This window comes from Arabidopsis lyrata, assembly GCF_000004255.2.
Source record: "Arabidopsis lyrata subsp. lyrata unplaced genomic scaffold ARALYscaffold_2, whole genome shotgun sequence".
Classification (NCBI taxonomy): domain Eukaryota; kingdom Viridiplantae; phylum Streptophyta; class Magnoliopsida; order Brassicales; family Brassicaceae; genus Arabidopsis; species Arabidopsis lyrata.
Window position 1 is genome coordinate 10,306,657 of NW_003302554.1, and position 25,357 is coordinate 10,332,013.

At 35.1% G+C, this 25,357-nt stretch overlaps 2 protein-coding genes and 1 long non-coding RNA gene across 6 annotated transcripts; all 3 read right to left on the reverse strand.

Moving 5' to 3' along the window:
* Positions 1–6,490: 6,490 nt before the first annotated feature.
* LOC9324526 lies at positions 6,491–7,175 on the reverse strand. Its single transcript, XR_002334151.1, has 2 exons — positions 7,051–7,175; positions 6,491–6,848 (listed from the first exon to the last, which is right to left on the reverse strand). It is a non-coding gene; the product is annotated as an uncharacterized LOC9324526 (long non-coding RNA).
* A 1,145-nt stretch (positions 7,176–8,320) lies between these two features.
* LOC9324527 lies at positions 8,321–20,784 on the reverse strand. Of its 3 annotated transcripts, none has more exons than XM_021035840.1 (2): positions 20,430–20,784; positions 8,321–9,868 (listed from the first exon to the last, which is right to left on the reverse strand). In XM_021035840.1, exon 2 carries the CDS (start codon positions 9,478–9,480, stop codon positions 8,479–8,481), a length of 1,002 nt encoding a protein of 333 aa, XP_020891499.1. In that variant the 5' UTR covers positions 9,481–9,868; positions 20,430–20,784; the 3' UTR covers positions 8,321–8,478. The 3 variants fall into 3 exon arrangements, with proteins under 3 accessions (XP_020891499.1, XP_020891500.1, XP_020891498.1); XM_021035841.1 differs by lacking the exon at positions 20,430–20,784 and adding an exon at positions 9,958–11,463; XM_021035839.1 differs by lacking the exon at positions 20,430–20,784 and adding an exon at positions 9,958–11,460.
* A 1,097-nt stretch (positions 20,785–21,881) lies between these two features.
* LOC110224265 lies at positions 21,882–25,057 on the reverse strand. Of its 2 annotated transcripts, none has more exons than XM_021010236.1 (11): positions 24,578–25,057; positions 24,388–24,490; positions 24,277–24,302; positions 23,875–24,099; positions 23,703–23,774; positions 23,523–23,615; positions 23,369–23,410; positions 23,173–23,277; positions 22,921–23,086; positions 22,736–22,845; positions 21,882–22,266 (listed from the first exon to the last, which is right to left on the reverse strand). In XM_021010236.1, the coding sequence occupies exons 1-11, from the start codon at positions 24,785–24,787 to the stop codon at positions 22,180–22,182; spliced, it is 1,239 nt and encodes a 412-aa protein (XP_020865895.1). In that variant the 5' UTR covers positions 24,788–25,057; the 3' UTR covers positions 21,882–22,179. The 2 variants fall into 2 exon arrangements, with proteins under 2 accessions (XP_020865895.1, XP_020865896.1); XM_021010237.1 differs by having other exon boundaries at positions 24,388–24,479; positions 24,578–24,663.
* Positions 25,058–25,357: the final 300 nt, after the last annotated feature.

The window sequence follows — 25,357 nt, forward strand, 5'->3', positions numbered from 1 at the left end:
CGTTTGCTATCAAAAGAAACCCCCCAAATTCGTTCTCTCGTTTCCAATTCCCAGAAATCCCCAAATCAAAAACCCAAACCCTAGATCTCTCTTCCTTTGCGATTTTGTCTTTTCTTCTTCGAATTGTCTCTTCTTCTTCAAATTCGAAGCATTATTCCTCAAGATTTGTTGTCTTCATTCCGATGAGTTCTAGCTCTGAGACATCGATAATACTCGGTGCCCGTGGAGTGCCTTCGAACTGTGTGTGTGGGTTAGGTGTAAGGATCTTTACATCGAAAACTCAAGAGAATCCTGGCCGACCGTTCTTCCGTTGTCTAAGCAAAAAAGATCCAAGCTCGTGGACAAGCAAGAGAGATGTAAGTAGCTATTGGTGGTTTATGTTGTTTATGTGTGTGATGGTAGCTAATGTTTTTTGTTTATGCAACAGGGGCACTTGTTTAAGTGGGTCGAAGATGCTGTGTATGAGGAGGTGGAGGATGCATTGCCAAAACTAGGAATCATGGCAAATGAGATTGTGAAAGCGAAATCTGAGGTTAATGAGGCCAATGTTGCTATACAAGAATTCAAAGAAGATGCAATGTGGAGCAAAATGGAACTCCGGAAGTTGAAAGTGATGTTGAAATTCTGTTTAGTGTGGCTATCTTTGATGACAATTGTCATTGCTTACCTAATGCTTGGTAAAGCAAAACACTCAAAGTTTGTTCTCGGTTATTAATGTATGTTTGGCAATGAAATCGAGTTGGCTTTGTATCTTAAATGTGTGTTTATTGTTGAGTTAGAAATTGTTTCGACACATTGACACAACAAAGGCTAAGAAAACACATAAATAAGACATAACTAGAGAAACAACCAAGTAATCGTACAAATTTGTTCTGAAACATTAGTAGAGAAAACATCTTGTTCTAAAACAAACTTATTCTGAGACAAAAGAGAGAAACAAACAACAAACAATTGTTCTTGTTCTGAAACAAAACACTAACCGAAACATAATAGAACTGCAGGTTCCAAAAACAAACATAAAAACAAACCATGTCTTGGTCCTACATAACATCAATCTCATACATCTTAACTTGAGCATTCAAACCATGATCTCCAGCCTCCTCTTCCTTGTGAGGTCTGTGGTGCGTGAGAGGCTTCCCACTGGTGTCTTTCTGTCTCTACTGCTACATTCCTTTGTGGTCTTTGCCTCCTCTGTTGTGGAGGTTGTCTCTGTGGTGGCGCTTGCCTCTGTGATCCTTGAGAGGCTTGTGATCCTCTCTGTGATCCTTGAGACTGTTGTGATCCATGTGATGCTTGAGATCCTTCCCATGTTTGTCCCTGGCCAAACAAGACATTTCTTGGTTCCTGAAACAAAGAGATATATTAGACATTTAAGCATCATCTTATTAGAAAATAAGAAAGCATCATACCTGATCCTTCCTTGGTCTTCCTCTTGGTCTTTTAGGTTGCTCTGCAACAGCCGGATTTGTGCAAGATAACCTATTGTGCCCATCTTGTTTGCAGTTTCCACATGTGATGATTCTGTCCTTGCGTGACATTCTTGTGCTTGTGGTTGCTGTCTTAGATTCATACCTTCCCTTCTTCCTTGCATGGTTATTTGGTCTACCCGGATTGCCTTTTCTCCATGGTGGTGGCAAGACTCCCAATCTATTCATTCTAGGCCATTCCATCTGACCTTGGACAGGCTCAATACCATCTGCATATGTTAGCTGCCACATTCTTGTTGTGTACCAATCACTAACAAAATCTTCAACCTTCTGCTTCTTTGATATGATCACAGCAGCCGCATGAACACAAGGAATACCAGTCATCTGCCACTTAATGCATCCACATTTATGCTCATTCATATCAACAGAATATTTATCTTCATGCAACTCTACCTCATACTTATTGTGCCTAGCCATGCTTATGGTGCAAAACTGTGACCCTTCTATCATTCTTTCTATCTCCATATGAGCTCTCTTAGTGAATCTTGTCTTCAATCTACCAGAAATGATATGCCTCTTTTGATTCCTAACCATACATTGTTTCCTAATTTCCTCAAGCAATTCCAGTAACGGTTTCCTTCTAGCTTGCCGTATGGTTCTATTAAAAGACTCACTAAGATTGTTCAAGTTATCATTGCAACATGTACCTACCTTGAAGAAAGCTCTAGACCATGTCATCGGGTTGGTGTTTAGTAGAGAAGTATAAGCATGAGAATTATACTTCTGCAATGCTTCCATGTGTTTTGCATATTGGCCTGTGGTGTAGCTGCGTGCAATCCTCCAGAACATACGTTGTAGTTCCATATCATGACTATCTCTCTTCCAATTATCCATGATATGTTTAGCACATTGACGATGCTCAGCTTGAGGAAGAATGTTGTGTATAGCCTTCACAAGCCCCTGCAAAATACAATACATTTGTTACAATTGGTAGCATTTACAAGTATAATCTCAAATCTAACATACTAACCGATTGTTTGTCAGATATGACAGCCACATCTCTTCCATCCGTAAGCCCTAAAGTAGTTGATAGCAACCTCATAAACCAATCCCAGTTGTCATCATTCTCTATCTCAACAACTGCCCAAGCAAGTGGCACTATCCTATTGTCCCCATCTCTACCTACTGCAGCCAAGAGATGTTCCTTGATGTCCCATTTCAAAAATGCTCCATCTATTCCTATGATTGGTCTACATGTATGCTTCCAAGAGTCCCTCTGTGATTTAAAACACATAAACAGACGATAGAACCTTTGCATGTTTCCAATTGCAGGCCCTGGGATAGTCTCAATCTCAAACTTTGAACCATCATTTGATCTAAAAATCTCTGCTTGATAATCCCATATCCGTGAAAAATGTTCTTGATGACTAGCTCTTGCTTCTCGCCTAACTCTTGACTTTGCCTTAGAACATTGCTCTTCACTGACTTCCAGATTGTATTCTCTCTTAATCTCTGACACCATTTCCTGTTTGGTCATCTTTGGATTCTTTCTCAACCTATCCGCAAACAACCAAGCAATCGTACCTCGCTTTAACATGTGAGTGTAACCTGATCTCACACATATGTGTTGATTCATGAACACATTTACTCGCATCTTCTGTTTCTTTTTCTCATATGCGCAGTAGCATCTCCACTGACAGTTAACATCTGTATCAGCACATTTGGCACCAATCCTCATAGACTGCGACCTATACAACTTAATGTCGTATCTAGTCTTCAGAGAATACCTCAAAACAGCTATCTTGAAGTCTTCTGGGGAACTAAAGGTCTTCCCAATACTCAGCAGCACTTCAGGATCTTCAGCTTCTGCATTATCATCTCTTTCGCCATCTTCTTCGTCTTCACTTGCTGACCTAGGATCTGGAATTTTCTCATCATCGAAAATATCATCTCCACTATCTGCATCTGTCTCATCTTTCTCTTCTCTCGCACCATCCCCAAATTCTGCTTCGAAGTCATCGCATCTTTCTTCTTCTACACCAACAGTGTCTCCATCTTCGTGTTCCTCTTCCTGGTTTCCGTCTTCCTCGCCAGCAGCTTCGTACCAAATATCATCAAAATCATCATCACTTGCAACACCACAATCTTCACGGTCTTCCTCATAGCTAAAACTCGAACGCTGGTCTAAGGGAACAGGCTCAGCTCTGTACAACATTAGAGCTTTACCATCACCAGGAGTCGATTCAGGAGCAATCACGTCGAGAGCAATCGATTCAGGAGCAGTCGATTTGGGAGCAGTCGATTCATCATCTCTCTTACGTTTGGGACGACGCTTACTCGTCTCTCTCGGTGCCATAGATACGAGATTCTCCCAAACTATACGAGAGAATGCTTCGAATTTGAAGAAGAAGAGACAATTCGAAGAAGAAAAGACAAAATCGCAAAGGAAGAGAGATCTAGGGTTTGGGTTTTTGATTTGGGGATTTCTGGGAATTGGAAACGAGAGAACGAATTTGGGGGTTTTCTTTTGATAGCAAACGACGTCGTTTTGCTAATTAACGGGCATAGTAAACGGACAGATAACAGCGTCTCAATGCTCCGTTTGCCCAGTTAACGACGTGCCTCAATCGGCTTCGTCAACGAAAGTTAGAGATTAAATTGAAAGTCAACTAAAAATTGAGGATTAAAATCAATAGGTTCAGAATTGATGCTTTAAACCACCACAAATGGCCAGGTGGTGATTTAAATGATATTTTCACTTATTAGAAATGGTTATTGATTTAATTCACTCTATATTCAATAACAATAAAAATAAAAAAAATAATAATAATAAAATAATAGATGTCAACTTCAACAATTATGTATGTTTGTTTACCATAAAGCGGTTTAATGCATAAGCTGTGGCACTTTTTTAATCGAAGACTACTTAGTTAAGTTTGGATATCATATACTTCATTCATACTATTGAATAATTTAATAGTTTGAAGATTCGTTCAATTCGTTCAAAAATATAAACCTAAATTTCTGTCAAATTAAGATGTTTCTTTACCACTCAAAATTTTTGGGCTTTATATATTAAAGGAGATGATCAAATCACACAGTTTCTCAATAAAGTTAAAATTTGACTCTTAAGTTTTTTACTTTCTGCCAGTATAATCAGACATTTGGACCAGGTCATACCATATGCCTACGTACAGAAGAGTATTCAATAAGTATTTTTACAAGAGGAAAAAAAAAGTTTATGAAACAAAAAAAAACGTTGTAGAAAGTTCTCCTCCAAAAATACTTACCAAGTATATTAAAATATATGTGAATTTATAAATAAACAAATTCAGAAAAAAAAACTTCCAAGTTGAAACGGTTTTCCAACTAAAATCCCCAACTTTTTTTGTTCCCATATAAAACTTCCAAGTTGATTCATTTTCCCAACTAAAATCTTTAACTTTTTTCATTCTCAAATAAAACTTCCAACTAAATGAATGAGCCCGATCAATGGTTGACTAACGGTAAACGGTCTTTAACAACTTGTTTTTCCGTTTATTTAGCTTTCGATATTGTTTGTTACAATAAAAGATGAAAATCTTAATTATGAATCCTAAAATACATCTTTTCCTAATTTTTAGGGTTATATAAATTTTGAAAACTATATAAACGAAAAATTATGTCGTCAACGACCTTTACTATTCCGAACAGAATTATCGTTGACCATTAGTCTTGTTCGAGCTTAATTTTGACAACTTTAAAGTTTATTTAAACAAAGTTAATTAGTTGTTGGTTTTATATGGGAAGCAAAAAAAAATTGAAAGTTTTTGTTAGAAAAATATTTTAACTTAGAAGTTTTATATGAAAATAGAAAGAATTTGGAGGTTTTAGCTGAGAAAATGTTTCAATTTGCAGGTTTTTCTAGAATTTTTCCTAAATTTAATAATTAAAGATTGTAACATAACTACGTATAATAATCTTTTTATCCAAAAAAAAAAAAACAAGCCTCTAATGATCGTAGATTACCTCTAACTCTACTGTCTGTGGATTTGCCTCTGTCATGCGGCTCTAAGCCGAATAAACCTCCTCGATATCTTGTCGATGCAACTAAAGAAGACACAACACTCATCCCATGTTAAAAAAATCGCTAGGCACTAGTCGGGCGCTCGGGTCGGGCCTAGCTCCTAGCAAAGAAATCGGAGATTAATCGAGGATTAATCGGGGATTAGTTTTAGGTTGTTTTTTTACAACAATATATAAATCGCATTTTTGCTAAGGTTTCAATGTTATAAGCGTGGTCTAGTGGTTTCTGATGGAGATTTTACTCTGTGGCACGGGTTCAATTCCCCAACTATGCACAATTATTCAATTTTTTCCATTTTTCTTTAATGGAGGGTAAAACTGTAATTTAATGTGTTGTCTTCTTCAAAGGGATGCGACTTTAAAACCCTAATTTGCGGCGGCCATGGATGCTTTCTTACAAAATCAATCATTTTAATGTGTTTTTGTTGTCTTTTATACCAAAAACTTATAGATATAACACATACTAACCTAATCTAAACTTAAAAATAAGAAAAACTGAATTTTTCTTAACTATGCCGATTATTTGACCGATTACACTATAATCCCGGCGGTAAGGTGCCGCCGAGCGACTAGCCGCCGTGGAATCGGCCGATTTGGCCGAGTTTTTGAACAAGGCACTCATCTAATGGCTTATCATTTAGGTCGGATTTTGCTAAAAAATTGGGGGTTTTGGGGGATTCTTATTAGGTTTTCCACTAGTAAGAGGCCATTATTTGGCTATTAGACCTTGTGGATTTTGCCGTCAATAGAATATATTTTCCTTTTTTTTTCAAAATATTTATAATCTATTTCCTAGTATTTTAATTTTTATAATTTGATAAACACAAATAATTTAACAATTTATCTTTATGAGTACTTCTAACCTTTTTCACGGAATGTGATTTTCGGGTCGTTACGATAAAATTTGATGTCAAGAAGTGGATAGTTTTGGCTGCATAGTCACAATATAATACCATATAGGCATATATCATATAAGTATATGCCATTACCCATCGATATTGGACAGAAATAAAATAATACGTAAAGCAACTTATCGAACAAGCTACATTGTTCAATACCCACAGAATAAGAAATTGGAACACTAAAGGTAATTTAAAAAGAAATACAAATTCATGTCTACGTAAGACTAGAAGGAAGAACGAAACAAATGATTCTAAAATTTGTTAGGAAGATGAAACCCAATGGGACATATTCAATTCTTTATTTATCTCCTGTAACATGGAGATTAAGGATCTGCACCAGAAGGTCTTCTAGGGAGTCTACAAGGCTTCTCTGATTCTCTGGCAACATGGTGAATACCACTTCCACACGGTTTAGAGGGCGGAGTGTATCCCGAAGATGGAGTAGGAATATGAACTAGATACATTAAAAGATTACATGTATTAGTTTATTGTAATCAAATTGATAGATGACATTAACATATACTGTTTTAACTAAAAGAAAATGCCAAATGATGATCGAAATATTACGACAAGAATAAATCACAATTAGTTAAAAGTAAATTTCATAAAATGATTTAAATCATGTAGCAAAGATTTTGGGATAAATAGATACTGACCTACGTGACGGAGTCTAAGTCTAGCATCCGTTACTCTAACATGAAAGGATAAACATAGAAGCATAAAAAGAAAACTTAGAGGAAGAGAAGTTTGTGTTTTCTTTTCTGTCATTGCTCCTCTTCTATCACATATTGACCAGTTTTAGCTAGGTTGTATATATAGAAAACTGAAATTATTGGAGAAAAGAAAATAAGCATATATTCATTTAATACAATGAAATTCAACAATTTAGCATATATTCAATAATAAGTGTCAACTTCACACATATGTTTGTTTACCGGAACGCGGTTTGGTGCATAAGCTGTGGCACTTCTTTAATAGAAATCGAAGACTTAATTAAGTTAGAATATCAAAACATTGACTACATTTTAATAGTTTGAAGATCCATTCGTTCGACGTATATATAATGGGAGAGTTTTCCCTCTTCTTAGGATGTCAACATCATTACAACAATAATATTATGGATTCCACCAATAATCATGTCAAAGTAATTAATTTTGAGATAAATTACATTTAATTATCTAAGCACTAATTTTTAATTAATAAACAATTTTAAATATAAGTGACTTGAATATTAATAACACAAATGTAACATATATACGTACTAGAGAGAAACCCACGCGATGCGTGGGATACTACTGATTAAAAATGTAATTGCAAAATAAATAATACAATAATAAGTTTTGATATCCTTCCAAATAATAATATATGAATTTGTTTAACACTTTAGTTATTCCTTTTGTTATCAGTTTAAATTTTTTTTATTATATAGTATGGTTTTCAAAGTTAATAACTCACGAGATCGTGACACGTGTCAAATTTTTCGATCTGAGATTTTGACATGTTGTGTCAAATAAAATTTTCTTTTAAAAAAAAAAGTAAAAGGATAATTATAAATTTAAACAGTTTTAATTGTAAAAAGCTAATTATAAGGAAATTGTACATATATTTCCATAAGAGTTTTTGTCATCTAACAAACTATAGGGAAAACGGCTTTTTCATCCCTAAACTAACTTACTTTGGCCAATTCCTCCCTTGAAGTTTACACTGTGCCGAAACCCACATAAACTAATCTAAAGTTTGAATTACCTCCGCGAACAAAACAATTATGGATTAAACCCACAAATCGTGTAACACTGTTACTGTTCCGTTAGTGGAAGGCTGACTAGGATGCCACATCATCAATCAATAAAAACGACGTCGTTTTACACACTTACCCAACAAAAATAAAACGTTGTAATCTTATCAAACCTGTATAAACAAACAATATAATCTCTAACAAACCATCATATTGATTCCAAAATGCATAATCAAATAGAATCCAAAATTTAATCCAAAATTACATCATAATTTGAATCATAATCTGAGTTTTACATCCGAAAATAAATCAAAATCCTAGATTAAAATTAATACACAAACCTGACATGTTAGTCAATGACTTGGCTTTGAGTTAGTTGACTTGGTCCTTCACATCCGTCTTTCGCTGTCTTCCCTTTGCTTTTCTTTGGAGGTATAACTCCAACATTTTTGCAGCTCCTTGTGTTATGCCCAGCTTCACCACAACTTCCACAATGAATGATCCTTTTCTCTCTTGAAACTTTAATCTCAGTAGTCTTAGAATCCATGGTCTTCTTTTTCTTCTTTTGTGGTGACTCATTCCTTTCCTTGAATCTTTTAGGAATTGGCTTTCTACCTTTTGTTGTATCTGTCTTGGGTGGCAAAAGCTCTATTTCACCAGATTTTTTCCAGAAGTTCATGCCTCTAACCCCCTTTATAAATGCATTGTACTGATTCCTCCACCTAGATGTCAAATAGCAAGATGATATATAGTCATCGCGTTTCAGCTTCTTGTTGTCTAAGATCACCTTTAGAGCATGACGACAAGGAAGACCTGACATATGCCACCTCCTACAAGTGCAAGAATGCTTCTCCATGTAGACCTTAAATGACGATTTTTTCTCCTTTACCTCATACTCACCAACACCACAAGGATTTACCTTACAGTTTTTTGTCTTCTTCTGCTCCAATTCGAGTTTCTCCATTGCTTTCAGAGAATATTTCCCTTTGTGGCTCATTGCTTTCTTCCTTCTAATATCAATGCGAATCATTGCTCTTCTCCGGATTGTTTCCAACATTTCAACCAAAGGCATTACTCTCGCAGGGTCAATGGCATGGTTAAAAGACTCAGAGATGTTGTTACTTACATCATCACAAGAGGCTGTTGGCTTGAAGAATGTAAGACTATAATTTTTTGGATTCTTCTGCATCACTGAATTAAAGACATTCATGTCATACGCCTTCAACTTTTCCAAGCTTTTCTCATATTGTGCCTCATTATAGCTCTTGGCAACCTTCCAAAATAGACTTTTCATGTCAGCCCTATGTGGATGGTTTTTCCTTAGGTTTGCATATATGTGTCTTGCACACATCTGATGCTCAACTTTTGGCAATAGCTGGGAAACAGCATTCAATAATCCTTTTTGTCTATCTGAAATGACAGTAAAACCATCACCATCTCTAAGGTTTAAATCTCTCTGCAGCTTCTCAATGAACTATCTCCAATTGTCTTCATCCTCTCTGTCCACAACAGCCCATGCAATGGGATACATCTGGTTGTTTGCATCCCTTCCAACTGCAGCCAGTAACTGACCTTCTGAAGTACCTTTCATAAAACAGCCATCAAGACCAAATATTGGTCGACAATATGTACACCATGCCATCCGAATATTAGCAAAACAGATGTAAAATCTGTGGAACATATCCAGTCCATTGCTTCCCTCAAATGTATCAAGCACCACAGTCGAACCAACATTGGACCTAGCAAAACATAATAACATACATGTCAGACCAATGAATTCAGAAAAATATAAATTCAATAAAACAATGAAAAATGAGACTGATCTTACTCTAATAACTCAAGTCGGTAATCTTTCATTCTTGAGTATTGTTCATCATGCTCTTCTTGGATCATCTCTAATGCTCTTTTCTTTGCCTATCTACACTGGTCAGGTGTTGTAGTTAAATGCCAGCGATCTTGAATACTCTTCTGAATTCTTTTAGGCATCATTGTAGGATCATCCCTTACATCATTCACAAACAACTTAGCAATTACCTCTTGAGTAAGAAGCTTGCTATATCCAGTCGTTAAGCAACTATGAGCAGCATTATATGTCTTCACCATCCACTTCTGTAATGGTGCTTTATAAGAACAGTATATCTTCCATGCACATGGTTCTCCATCTTCTTCAGTTTCCTTCTCTCCTTCATTTTCTTTCTCGCCTTCTATTTCTTTATCCCTTTCAGTTTCTGTCCCTTTATCTCCTTCAGTTTCTGTCCCTCTTTCTTTTTCTGATTTGTCCTTCTCACATCGACTTGCACATTTTAATTCTGATCTGTCAGGATCCCATCTCACATACTTCACATTTCTTCCTGTCTTCAACACATAATCCACCATTGCTGACTTGAATGCCTCTAAACTGTCAAATACCATTTTCATCTTCAACTCGCCACTACCTTTGATGTATCTGAAATACTCCTCTCTCAAATTACCATCATCTTCACTATCTGATCCAGTCGCATACTCATCATACTCATCATCTACATCAACAAAACGAGCAACATTTCTCTCCACTCTTGCTTCTTCTTCAAACTGTCCAGAATCATCTCTTGTTTCTTCCTGATTTCTATTAGCATCATCAGTCTCAACTTCATTGATATCAGGCTCCACAAATGTATCAATGTGTTTGGTCCACCTTGCAGCCATACACATCTTCTTAAAATTTTCATCACCATTGCGCATTTGTTTCCGGTCATCTTGTGCATTTTCATCACCAACAGTCTTCGATTTCTCTCTCTCTCAAACCCAGAACACTGTCACTGTCTTTCTCTTTCACTCTCAAACCCGATTCTCTCAAACCCAAAACCCGTGTCTGCGATCTCTTTCTCTCTCAAACCCGAAAGCTTTTGTCTTCGTTCTCTTTCTCTCTCAAACCAGACTCTCATCAACCTGAAACCCTTAGTCTTTGATCTCTCTCTATCTCAAAGGCGGAACACTTTGTATCCCCAATTGGAATTCGATGAACCCTAATAAAATCCCCAATTCGATTTTGTATGAATGATGTATGCGACGTCGTTTTATTTTTGTTGGGTAAGATGTTTAAAACGACGTCGTTTTTGATTGATGATGTGGCATCCTAGTCAGCTTGTCATTAACGGAACAGTAACAGCGTTGAGCGATTTGTGTATTTCCGCCTAATTTGTTTTATTCATGTAGGTAATTCAAAATATAAATTAGTTCATGAGGTTTTTGGCACAATACAAAGTTAGGGGGAGGAATTGGCCAAAGTAAGTTAGTTTAGGGATGAAAAAACCGTTTTCCCAACAAACTACACATATATATAGAGAATTTATATGTATATTTCCATAAAAATCAAAATTATAAAATTATGCTAAACGTTTTATTTATAAGTTACTAACTGTCCAAGAAAAAAATTTAAAATTAGGAAAAAAATTAAGAAAATTATGCAATTATATCATATCAATTATAAAAAATACTTCGAATCACGATGTTTTTCTAAAAATAGCATGTGATATTCAGATCTAATGAATATATGGCAATTGAGGCAAATTTATAATTATGAATGGCGATAGACATAGACTAGAGTTATTGTCGGAGGGGCTTTGTCTAATTAATGTCGGAGGAGATAAAGAAGGTGGAGTAATAAGAGAAGTTGGGGAAAGAGGATGGGGGTTCAAGCTTGGTGGTGATGGCGGCGGTAAATATTGATAAAGGTAGTGAGTCGGAATTAGCGAGATTCAGTATTGATGGTGGTGTTGATTGTGATAGTAGTGAGATTTAGTTGTGGTGGTGGGTCAGAGTAGTGAGACTCGGTAGTGATGTCCGATAAATACGAGAAATTGAGATAGAGAAAAAATAAATAAAGATACGGTGGTGAAGAAATCCGACGAGAGTGAGAGAAGGAGAAAGAAAGAGGAGTTCGAATAAAAATAAGAGAAATCTAATGAGAGATACATAGAGATTTGAGAATTAGAAAGAAGAAAAAACGAAGAAATTTGTAATGTGGGGCTAAAATGACAAAAGCCATGTAGCAAATTGAGGATATTTCATATTATCAATTAAGTTACATGACATGGATATAAACAGTCTCATATTTCTCTTCTTTTATTGTCACAATTTTATTATGAAGTTAAACTTTTCTTAAAAAATATCTATATTTACGTAACTCAGACTACATGTTTACATATATCGTTCATATGTTTACGTAACTATATAATTTTATCTTTTCTTATTATCATAGTTTTGTTTCCATCTTGTCCACATTGAAATTATAAGATGTAACACACTCTTCCGGTGTATGTAAATAACTTATTAAAATTCAATAATACAACATATGAACATTTATGACTTCATAACTTATAATAAGCAAAAAATTATATAATTTTATAAATAGGCCAATATTTATATTAGATAATTTAATAATTATTATAACATAACTATAAATAATGTTTTATATTGTGCATTATGCTAATAAATCTATATTTAGAAATAATTATGCTGCATTTTCTAAAATATATATGTTTATAGAATTTTAGTTAAGCTTACAAAAATAAAATAAAATATTAAGTATTGGCATATGTTGCACGGGTCCATATCTAGTTTTTTTATAAAGAAAGGTAAAGTACGTATAGAGTGGCTAAAAATATAAAGTATTGGAATATGCATTATGAAATTTATTTTGAATGTAGAAATTAGTATGTAATAAAACTTTTTCTCAAGGAAAAAGGTCAACAAAGAATAAAAAGTAGACGTTTTTGGAAAAAAAAAATACCCATCTCCCAACGAAAAAATCAGCGATCATAATCTCAAATATTAGATTTTATCCTTCAACTCTATCATCATCTTCTCCTTCTTTTTTTCTATAACAAAAGTGTAGATAAGAGTTTGGCCATTAATTCTAATTTAAAAATGAGCTCTTCATGAAGTTTTTAACTTCTTTTTCATGACATGTGACATATATTTGTCTTTAAATGCTCAAAAAAAAATCATATATTTTTCCTTTGTTTTTTTTTCATCATTCAAAGATAAGAAAAATTAAAATAATTTAGAAATAGATCATATGCTATATTATTTATTTCACTTTATAATAAATAATTTGCAAGACCTTATTATTATATTTTATTTTTGAAAATGCACTTTTTTTTTTTTGTCATCCGAAATTAATTAGAACTCAAAAGAGCCATTCTTGTGGAATGTTGTTTACAAATGTGATATGAAGCGGTTCTGTACGAATTTTTCGTGTCAGATGATCCGCTTTTACATTAGCATTGCGAGAAATTAAAGATAAAGAGAAATATGAGAATTCTTCCTTGTCACTCTGAAATTCCTCCAAGTACACTGAAAACGCCGGCCATTCAGTTGGAGAAGACACCATCTTAACCAGATCAGAACAGTCTGTAAGGAACTTCATCGCCCAGAGAAGGGCCTCAAACTCGGTATGTAATGGAGATAAACTTCGACGGAGATTTGCAGCTCCCATGTTGGCGGCTCTCCATTTGATGATGTACAGAACCATCCTGTACCGGAAAACTTATCACTTTCTTTCCACTATCCATCCACAAAGCAACGGTATCCTGAATAATTCGAGTCAAGTGAAGTATTCCCCACTCGAGACCGATTTACCAATTCCACAGTATCATGCGTTTCATGATGAAGCTCAATTTGGGCAGACTGCCACAATTGTGCTTCTTTTTTTGCTAACTGTAATACCTCCAACGGATCTTTATCAATATTTTTAAATATTTTTTCATTCCTTGCTTTCCATATATACCCGATAATCCATGGAAAGGCTGAAGAGTCGAAGTCCGAAGGTATTCTCCAAAATAAATGGTCCAAATTCGCAAAGATAGACTCCGTTGGAAAATTTCCCATTGCTGTAGGAATCTGAGAGAGTGCCCAAACCTGTCGTGCCGGGTGGCACTGAAAGAGTGTATGATTGATTGTTTCCACTGGTTCGCCACATCTGGCACAACCTGTATCACAATCGATTCCTCTTCTCCGTAAATTTTCCGTAACTAGTACACAACCCGTTAAAATTTGCCATAAGAAATGACGTATCTTAGGTGGACAATGCACTTGCCAAGAATGTGCTTTCAACGGTTTGATGTCTGGACCAATCAATGAGTAATTTGTCTCCAAATTTCCTAACCGTACGGTATGATATCCCGATTTGACTGTATATTTTCCGGATTTTATAAAATGCCAACCCAGTGTATCCTCCTTAGTTGGCGCACCCACAGGTAGGGCACTTATGATGGCGATATCTTCTGGATCAAAGATCTCCTCTAGGAGAGCAATATTCCAAAAATTCGACTGACTATCTATAAGATTGTTTACTTTTAACAATGGATCAACAAGTGAACCATTACTCTTTGCTGGTCTCGGGAATTGAGCTGGAATCCAGGGATCCTCCCAAACTGAGATGGATGTCCCCGATCCGACCCTTTTAAAAAGTCATTTATTAACCAGAGATCTAGCTGAACAGATACTACGCCATCCATATGATGGGGAGTATGATTTAATATTTTCCAAGGGATTGGATTTCCGAAAATACCGCCCTTTAAACACCTTTGCAAAAAGGGAATCTAGAACCGTAATAACCGCCATAATTGTTTAGCTAATAGGGCTGAATCAAAATCGTCTACATTCCGAAAGCCTAACCCTCCTTTTGATTTACTATTGCACAACTTGTTCCAAGCCATCCAGTCATACCTCTAGAATCTCCATTTGAACTCCACCAAAATTTAGCAACCGCACTAATAAGTTTAGAAGTAATTGTTTTCGGTAGTCTGAAGCACGACATAACATAAGTTGGTAGTGCTGCAGCTACCGATTTAATCATCACTTCTTTCCCACCTTTCGATAAAATTTTTACCGACCATCCGTTAATTCTTGTTTGCAGTCTATCTCTGACAAAAGAGAAAATTTTTGTTTTAGATCCACCCAAACTCTCTGGCAGACCAAGATAAGAACCCATGCCACTGATATTAGTGATTCCCAAGGTAGATTTGATTTCCTCCTTGATATCCTCATCTACCTTATGTCCAAACTGAATCGAGGATTTTAAAAAATTAATCTGCTGTCCGGAGACCGCTTCATATTTCTTTAAAATCCCCAATATTACCTCACACTGGTCTTTATTTGCCTTACAAAAGAATAAGCTATCATCCACAAATAACATATGTGAAACCGAAGGGCTTTCATTTGCTATCTTAATACCCATAATTAGTTTTTCCCTTTCTGCTTTCCGAATATTCGCAATTAGTACCTCTGTACAAAGGAAGAAGAAATAAGGAGAAAGCGGATCCCCTTGCCGTAATCCCCTTTCTGGTACAATTAGTCCTCTAGGTTGCCCATTAAGGAGCACTCTATATTGAACTGTTGTAATACACCACATTATCCAGGTAATCCATTTCTCACAGAAACCTAATTTTCTTAGAACCTTTTCAACGAAAATCCATTCCACTCTATCATAAGCTTTACTCATATCAGTTTTAATGGCCATAATTTTTCCTTTACATGTCGGGTTAGTCCTCAACCCATGAAACATCTCTTGTGCAATAAGTATATTATCCGAAATCAATCGTCCTTCGACAAAAGCCGATTGTGTTTCCGAAATCAGTTTTGGTAAAACCGTTTTAAGTCTTTGACAAAGAATCTTCGATATAATTTTATAGCCCACATTACATAGACTAATAGGCCGTAATTCCATCATCCGTGTCGGCCTTTCCGTTTTTGGGATCAGACAAATGTTTGTCGTATTTAACCGTTTATCAAAAATTCAATCCTCTAAAAAAGAATTAACCAGAACAAGAAGATCTGATTTAATTGTAATCCAAGCCTTTTGGAAAAATATGGTTGTCATGCCATCAGGCCCTGGCGATTTTTCCGGATGCATCATAAACAGAGCTGTTCTCACCTCACTCTCTGTAGCAGGTGCCGTTAGAAAATTATTAACCTGATCCGTAATCAGACTTTGAATTTCAGCCAGCGACTCCTCAAAAGCCTCGGGCTTGGTTGTAGTAAACAAATCCTTAAAATAAGAGACCGCTATATTTTGAATATCTTTATCTTCCGCAGACCAAATTTCGTTTGCATCATGCAACCCAGTAATCTGATTCCTTGTCCATCTCTGTTTTGTTAGAGCATGAAAGTACTTTGAGTTATTATCTCCTAGTTGCATCCAAGAGCACCTACTTTTTTGATACCAGTACAGTTCCTCATCTCGATAAGCTTCTTTCAACCGTAATGTTAATTCCGTAATCTCCTCCCTTGGTCTTCTGTCATCCCTCTGTGCCACATATAATTCCGATTTAAGTTCCTCAATTGTTTGCCGCCCGTAAGGAGTTAGTTCTCCCCTCCATTGCGAAATTGCCCGCCTACAATTATTCAACTTTTCCACGAATTTTCCTGCTCCTGATTCAGATTCCGAATTCCAACCATTTGAAATTGCCTCCATTAAACCATCCTTTCCAATCCATCTCTTATCAAACCTAAAGGGTTCATTTTCCACGTGGTATCTTATCCAATAGCGTAGCTACCACCGGTGAATGGTCGGAAGCAACCATTGGTAAATATTCAACGAAAGAGTTGCAAAATAATTCATGCCAATCTTAATTCGCTAAAGCTCTATCCAAACGACACCGTATAGGTTTTTTATCCCGCCAACCCCACCAGGACAACCAGTCTCCGATGTATGGAAATTCCAAAAGACCGCAATTTTGAATCATAAAATTAAAAGGGATAAACGAAGATGCATGTCTTAGAGTACCACCTCTTTTCTCATGATTTCCGGTTAACTCATTAAAATCACCAATTAAAAACCAGGGTGTATCCCTAGTCAAACCAATCCGCGTTAACCGTTCCCAAACTTGATCTCTATTTTTTGGAACCGGGTCACCATAAACAAATGTAAGATGAATTGTTTTTCCTTTTACCACAGCTTTCACATCAATTAACCGATTACTTTCATAAACAATAGAAACATTAAAATCATTGTTATAATAAAGAGCTAAACCGCCAGTACAACCGATAGGATCAACCGTTTCTAAATTTTTATAACCAAAATGACCGAGAAATTTTTCCATAAAAAAAAGAAGATTGTTTTGTTTCTGAAAGAAATAAAAAATCTGGCCGGTGTTTTTATTTTTGATAACTTGTGAATATATATTACCTTAAAAGGAAAGAGTTATTTACAATGTCAAAAAGGCAGACAGATTCAAGGGCCCAAAAAAAAATTAAAAAGCCATACTTGAAACAAACTTAACAGAACAGAGAGGTTAGCTATGAGCAAACCATTGAGCCTTTAACAAATCTGGCCGATGTTGTTTCCAAATGTCCCGAAGATAACCGATAGTTGCCTTATTCCCGAGCCTTTGACAATTCCAACTCAAAACTTTCATTTATCAACTTTGTGTTTAAGTGGGTTGCATCCACCTATGAAGCCCTTCACCATATCCTGGTTGCTCAGGTTCTTACCTTCCGTCACAACAAAAATAATTTTTTTATATTTATATTTGTTTTGTATTTCCCCATCTTCCATAAAATTTACCATAAAATTTACAAGTTTATTAAAGCCATCGTATTCCACATGAACATAAAACTTAATAAAAAATTCAATCACTTTTTGGTGTGCCATTTTAAAAAAATGTCCCCTTCTTTTGTGTATTTTCAAAAATATGTCTCATTAAACCTGAAAAGGTTTATGAGGTACTTCTGGATGGTAAGTATTACTCAAGCCTCGATCTAAGTATTTATATGGTTTTATAACATATTTATATAACATATTTATAAGATTTTATAAGATATGTATAAGATTTTATAAGATATGTATAAGATTTTATAAGGTATTTATAAGTTTTAATCATGTATTTATATATATATAAATGTAGTTTTGTATGCTTTTATAATGTTACATACGTACTTAGGTAAATCTTAAATTTTTAAAGAAATTTTAAAAAGGTTTTACGTAGGTTGTATTTTTGAAAAGAGGTATTGGAAAAAAGCATTTCTAACAATTCCTCAATTTACAATGTCATTTTAATAATTTTATTACATTTTGCTTCTCTAATAGTATTCATTTATGTAATGATTTATAGTTAAATTAAATATGAAATAATATTTTAAAATAAACTATTATAAGATAATTTGTTGTTAATTGTTTAATATAAATTTGTGGGAAATAAGGTAAAATGTAGAAAAAGACAACATTAAAAGAATACTTGATTTAGTGCTATATGCGTTATAGAACATTGATGAATTTTGAGAATGAATTTTAAGTTTTTAAGTAAATGATCTTATAAAAATGTATATGTACATCTTTCATTGTTCCATTTCAATTTAAATCTATATATACATTTTCGAAGTACAAATATGAAATAAATCTTTGAGTTGGCACTTATTTACAAGATAATGTCATTGTTATAAAAATGTTTATCTATTAATTAATATTACAAATTATTTTCGAAACATTTTTTTAGAAATTGTGGCTTCTAAATAGGGGTGGACACAAGGCGAGTACTTGCTCTTTTAGGGATATTTATTACTTGGCTTGCCTTGTACGAGTAACAAAAATTAGTATTTGTGCTTGGCTTGTTGAAAACGAGTACTTGTAATTTCGAGTACTTGCTAAAAAATGAGCGACTTGCGAGTTACTTGCCTTGCCTTATTACTTCCAAAATTAAAATTGTTATCCGGTTTACTCCGGTTCTTTATTTTATTAAACTTTTAAAAAGTTTTAAAAAATTGTAAATATTTAAATTTTATTAAAACTTAAATATTATAGTCATTTAAACGTTTGTAAAATTCAACTTTATAAAACGTTTTAAATATTTATATAACTAAAACTTTTATGAAGTTTCAAATATGAATATTTGAACTTTATAAGAATTTATAAGAAGTTTAAACATTATAAATATTTAAACTTTAAAAAATGTTTAGAGTATTTATAATATTTAAGTTCTATAAAAAGTTTATAATATTTGAACTCTATAACAATTAAATTATATATATATATATATATATATATATATATATATATATATATATATATATATATATATATATATATATTATGTACACCATTTAAAGCCGTTGCCCATGTAAAAGTCCATCCATCGAAATGAAACATAGGCAGAGTCCAAAGGTAGACAGGGCAGGTCCCCATTTCCCAACCAATAATCACGCTTAACGAGCACAAATATGCTCCTCGGTGGCTAATCACAACACCTTTTGGGTCGGCAGTTGTACCCGATGTGTAGTTTAATGAGATTGGATCATGCTCGTCTTGAATAAAGAACATACGCGCCACCAACGAGGGCGTAGGCTCTCCCCTCTGGATGAGACACTCGTAGTCTAACTCCTCGGACGAAACCCTTTTAGAGAAATCGTTCTCGTCAATAAATATGACCAGCAAATTTAAGTTTGAGTCATCACATGATAGTAGATGGAGAATTTCTCGAGCCAAGGGCTCAAAACTGCGGTCTATGAATAAGATCTTGGGCTTGGCGTGGCGGAGGATTGCGGCAATGGATGTTGCGTCCAAACGAGTATTGATAGGGTTAAGTACAGCTCCAGCCATGGGAACGGCAAAGTGCATCTCATACATGGCCGGTGTGTTTGGAGCAACAACAGATATCTAAACACACATTTATACTCATATGCAGGGCCGGCCCAAAGATTCATGATGCCTAAAGCCCAACAAAATTTGATGCCCATTTACAATAACTAAAAATAAAAAAATGTTTAAATCTTGCGTCCAAACGAGTATTGATAGGGTTAAGTACAGCTCCAGCCATGGGAACGGCAAAGTGCATCTCATACATGGCCGGTGTGTTTGGAGCAACAACAGATACCTAAACACACATTTATACTCATATGCAGGGCCGGCCCAAAGATTCATGATGCCTAAAGCCCAACAAAATTTGATGCCTATTTACAATAACTAAAAATAAAAAAAATGTTTAAATCTTCGGTTGCCAAGGATCGAACCCACGCACAACTACCTTTAGACGTCTTAAATACCACTAGACTATAAGACACTTTTATAATTTTGATGCCCTTCAAAATACATATAAGATTTGCTGCCTAAAGCATCTGCTTGCTGGGCTTTAGGTCTGTGCCGGCCCTGCTCATATGTCTCATTATTTTAAATAAATGAATTTATATCTATCTAATTATGCACATTAGTTACACTCACACACTCTAGACAAAACAGAGTACTATTTCTGAAAAATCTAAAATTGCTTAGCGAAAAATTGGGCAACGATAGTGAGACAGAGAGAGAGAGATAGTGTGACATACCACATCGTTCTTGGCGATGTTAAAAGATAGGAGAGAAGCGGCAAGACGACAACAATGGTCATAGGTCTGAGGCCAAGTGAAACGAGTTTGTCCGTAGATTATCGAAGTTCGATTGGGATAACACTCCGAAGCTCTCTTCAAGAACGTTATGGGCGTTAGAGGAACGTTGTTTACTTCACATAACGCCAAGTTATCCATCTTCTTCTTCTTCTGCTTATTGTTTGTGTTTGTGTGAGGGAAATGGGATATGCAAACAGATACTATATATAGAAAAATTATGAGAATTAACAAGTCTCTTTTAGGAAGTAGAAAAACGTGGCTAAAATTGGAAATATAAAATAATCCGTCGCTGATTATGGCAATTATTGAAATGAAATTATTGCAAGGGTCATTTTCCTTATCAACATTTTTATGTGGTCAGGTTTCAATAAAATAGGAAATGAGTGATATCCACGAATAGATGTTCAAGACCTTCTTTTCATGTTCACTTGAGACTGGCTCCCAGCCTACGGACCTCCCAAATATTTTCCAATCAAGTTTAGATCCTCTTGCCCAAGCCTTTGTGGTCTAGTGGCAGAGGAAGCTTTGGTGAAGGGTGAAACTCCCAGAACCGAGTTCGATTCTTTCTGGAAACGAAAAACACATTTGTTTGGGAAGTCTGTCAGTTGGGCCTTGGCCCAATTGGTTTACCTGATAATCAGAAATGCAGGCGGCCTGACTACCCCCTAGCATTAGTCGGAAGGTATTCCAAACTCGGATCAGGCAGTATGGTGGCACCGAGGTGCTTCCACTCTGTAAGCACCTGTAAGCACCTCGGTGCATTCCTATCGAGGCCGACCGGATCAGCCGAAAAAAAAAAAAAAAAAAAATTTAGACCCTCTTTTAATCTTTATGCATGTGAAGATCTACGTAAAACATTTGTGATCCTCTTTTCATGCGTTTCTTATCTTTGAAGGAGAAATCTTCAAAGTCAAAGGATCTGGATCCCTTGAGCAAACATTATAAATTGTGGATCCAACATTTTTTCAAATAGTAATTAGTAAGTATAGTCCTGCAATACAAGGGATAAGTGTGTGTATATCATTCATTATTCTAGTAAATGAGTTAGAGAACTTCATGGTTGGAATAAACTTCATACCTTGAACATATCATAGACATAAAAGAATTACGCTTAGATTATTTTCTTTTAAAATTGGAGAATATGTGTGTTTGTGTTCATCGACTAACAATATTAATTTAATAAATCTGTCTCTACTAATCGAAAGTCACTTTAAGAAAAAAATCAAACTAAACTAAATTGCATACTGCTTTTATATATGTGAACAATAACCTGTGAACCGAATAAAACTGAACAAACCGAATTATATACAATTTTTATATGGTTTATCTTTCAGAGTCTCTATAAAACCGATAGCGTAAAACCAGGAAAAAAAACAAAAAAACAAAAACAAATTGAAACCAAATTGGTTGTCCACCGCAAAACAATATTACAATTGTTATTTCCGTAATATATAAGATATTACATATGTGATTACACTAGAAATTAAAAAAAAAAAATGAGCTAAGCAAATAAACATATTTAATTATTATTGTTGATCTTCCCGTCATAATAGAGTAATAGACTAATCATTTTTGCCAATGCATAATTCCTTAGTAATCTTGGACAAGATCAAAAATCTCTAACAACTATCATTATCAAATAATACGTTCGATGCTTGTTGGGGAATGCTCTTGAAAGAATAGGAACATATCATCCACAAGCTGGAATTGTAGGAACTAACGGAAATGATGCGTCTCTATCACACATATCCGGACTAATGTTTATGACTCCTTCACCCTGCCATATTTTTAGTTATGAGGTTAAAACAAATACGCAACTTAAAATCAATGAAAATGATATGCTCTTGAGTTCAAATTAAATTATATGGTTATGTGGATTATGTGATTGGCCAATCTAGCTTGGTTTGTATTGAGTCAATCTCTAAGAACTGCGGAAGAAAAATGACAGACTTGCCCCGGCCCGTGGCAGACTTAAACTATGTACGGACGGATTGCACCAGTCCATAACTTTTTCAACAAAGCACCCGTAAGTCCGCCGGCCGACCTTACAAGACTAGGCCAGCTACAAATTTGGGGTTCACCATAACATCCCTCATTAACTTATTAAGTTTCTCTTTAATTTGTCAGCGATTCCTTCTACTTTAAAGGAGCGGTTTTGACAACCAAACGGGATGGATGGAGTTTATAAAAACAAATTCACAATGACGAGAGTTTGAATATTACTATATTAGATTAGATTTTGTTACCTTAGCAATATTTCTAAAGTACGAAGTTGTATAGTTTCCCGTTGGAAACAAGGCTTCAACAATGTCAGCGAGTACTAGATTTGGTTGCGAGATTGCTCCGTCATACCAGTCTACTCATTCACAAATTTCAAGAAACAGTTTTAGCGCAAATCAACATAAAATAAAGTGTTTCAAAACTTTCTTACCAAGAGTTGTTCCGTTTCTGACCCGTTTGTCATATCTCCAAATGCTTTGATTTGCAAGAAACGCAAAACAAGAGTTATCATCCACGTTTATGTTCCCCAAGAACGTTGTCTGTGTGTAATTTTGAGGGTCAGATGATACCGTTTCATCGATCACCGCATCTACAGTCTGTTGAATCGAAGTTTTGAGCCAAAGCAAATAAGTTTATTTTGGTCATCAGAAAAATGAAAGCAGAACAAGTATGATCCCCTTACACATAAAATGGCGTGGAGTGCTTCCAAATCATCAGGATCAGAGACATTGTAAGAAACCTTATTAATAGATTTGTCGATGTTTTCACCACCCGCATCTTCTACAAACTGTTGTGTATGCCTTCGTCATGGTCAGTTCGAAAGATGTTTCCAAACATTTAAGGCAATAATTTAAAGTGTCAAAAGTTGAAACGCGTACCTTGAGCTTGTGTGAATCCTTAGTAAAACTCCACATGCATCCCTTAAAGATAAATAACACACTATGAGTTTGGAACCATATATACACATTCATCTTTGAATTATAAGAAACAAAAATGTTAAAATAGTTTGAGAAAAAAAAAAAGATTTCTTACATTTTGATCATATCCCATCCAGGCTACAATCGGCTTGAATGATTTTGTCTTGTTGGAAGCCATTTGAGACAAGCAAGTATAGCTTGCTTTTACCTACAAGGTTCCATAACATACTTTATAAACAACAAGATGAGGCCTTGTAGATAGATTTTGCAAAGAGAAGCATGAATTGTCACTCACCGCGTCATAGACTTGATTGGCTTTAGTTTCAAGATTGGTAAAAGCTCCAAGGAATTTGATCCACTCCGCTCGCTTATTCAAGATTACAAAACCATCACAACCTCATATCAAAATGTGAAAATTTAATCACTTTTGGTTAGGTTTAGATCTATGCAAAGATAATAATTGGCACCTGAAGAGGTGTGCCTTCACTAAGTGGAAAAAAGTTTGCAAAATTGCAAGTCTGAGGTTGATCCGTGTCGCTGATGAAATGCGCCGCGAATTGAGATAATACCTGCCCTTGTTGGTCACCTTTGTCAAGCTTAACTACTTCCCCTGCCTCACACAGTTTCAGAAGACACGGTGAAGCTACCGCATCGGATGTTATTCCCTTCAAGCTTCCGAGTAATCCAAGTAACTGCATATAGTCAAAACTAAATCCATTTTTTGGTCCATTCTGAAGTTTGATCCTAATCTTCTAGCAAATTGTTTGCCTAGTACCAACAAAAGTCTAGAGCTGATGTTCCTTGAGATGCTGAAACCATTCATTTAACACAATACCAAATCTTTAAGTTAGCTAGAAAGTATTGTTTACCTCGAAGAAAGAAACCGGAACGCCTCCTGAATTAGAGAAAACATAGGGATCTAAAACAACAGAATAGCTTTTAAACAGAGGAATGAAACAGGGGAGAAAAACAGAGCATACCTTGAGAAGATTGAGTGTCTAATGAGTAATTTAGAAGTGGAATCACATAAGACTTTATCCTGGAAGTACAATACTTTGTCCGAACCGCCATTCTAGAAGTGTTCTACATTATTCCCTAATATTTTCAGACACGGACCATACATTTTGGAAACAAATAGAAGAGTCACAAGTTAATGAGATAAGCAAGAACCTGAATAAGGAGATAGCTCTTGCCATCAATGGCATTCTTGATGACTTTAAAAGTCTGTCCATAATAGATATGGAAATTCTCAGCATCTTCCACCTTTGAAATGCTTCCAACTTTTACATTGTTGGAAGCTCCGTTTGATTCTCTAGCTACCATGCACCATAATGCTAACAACAGTATCAGAGGCCAAGAACTATAAGGCAATGAAGACATTATCAATACTAATCGTGATGAAGAAAGAAGACAAAATCAACTAAATCCTTTTGGAATTTAGATTGGCTCTTCTTGAATTCAATATCTGTGGGTTTTCCAGAGAGAGATAGTGGAGAGTGATAGGGAGAAATATTTAATTATTGTTGTTTTCTTTTGGCAAAAAAAAAATAATAAATAAAAACTTTTTCTGTATGCTAGAAATTCTGTTGGAATGTACTTTTTGTTTTTAGTTTGATTTTAAACAATTGTGGAATTCAGATGGAATATTTTCCTCAGTACTGGACTTCCTTACTTCAGAGTAAATGTATATGAAACCATATTTACATCAGTACAGTATTACATTCTTCATACATATGAATGCATTTTTGTATTCATCTTTAGTTTAATGGCTATATGTACCATTGATTCATTAGCCCCATATCTCTCCTATGGAAGTTCAAACATTTTTAAACTTGTGTCAAGGTTGCAAAATCATGTGAAAGACCATTGATTCATTAGCCCCATTAGCATATATAAAACCAAAAATTGTTAAGATATAAAAAGAAAAAATATTTTACTAACTTTTTTTTT

Coding starts and splice junctions, on each gene's coding strand:
- LOC9324527 (XM_021035840.1), bottom strand. CDS start 9,480: ATGTGTGCAAGACACATATATGCAAACCTAAGGAAAAACCATCCACAT.
- LOC110224265 (XM_021010236.1), bottom strand. CDS start 24,787: ATGTCTTCATTGCCTTATAGTTCTTGGCCTCTGATACTGTTGTTAGCA. Junction 24,491..24,577: donor AGAGCTATCTCCTTATTCAG/GTTCTTGCTTAT, acceptor GGAATAATGTAG/AACACTTCTAGAATGGCGGT. Junction 22,846..22,920: donor CAGAAACGGAACAACTCTTG/GTAAGAAAGTTT, acceptor GTGAATGAGTAG/ACTGGTATGACGGAGCAATC.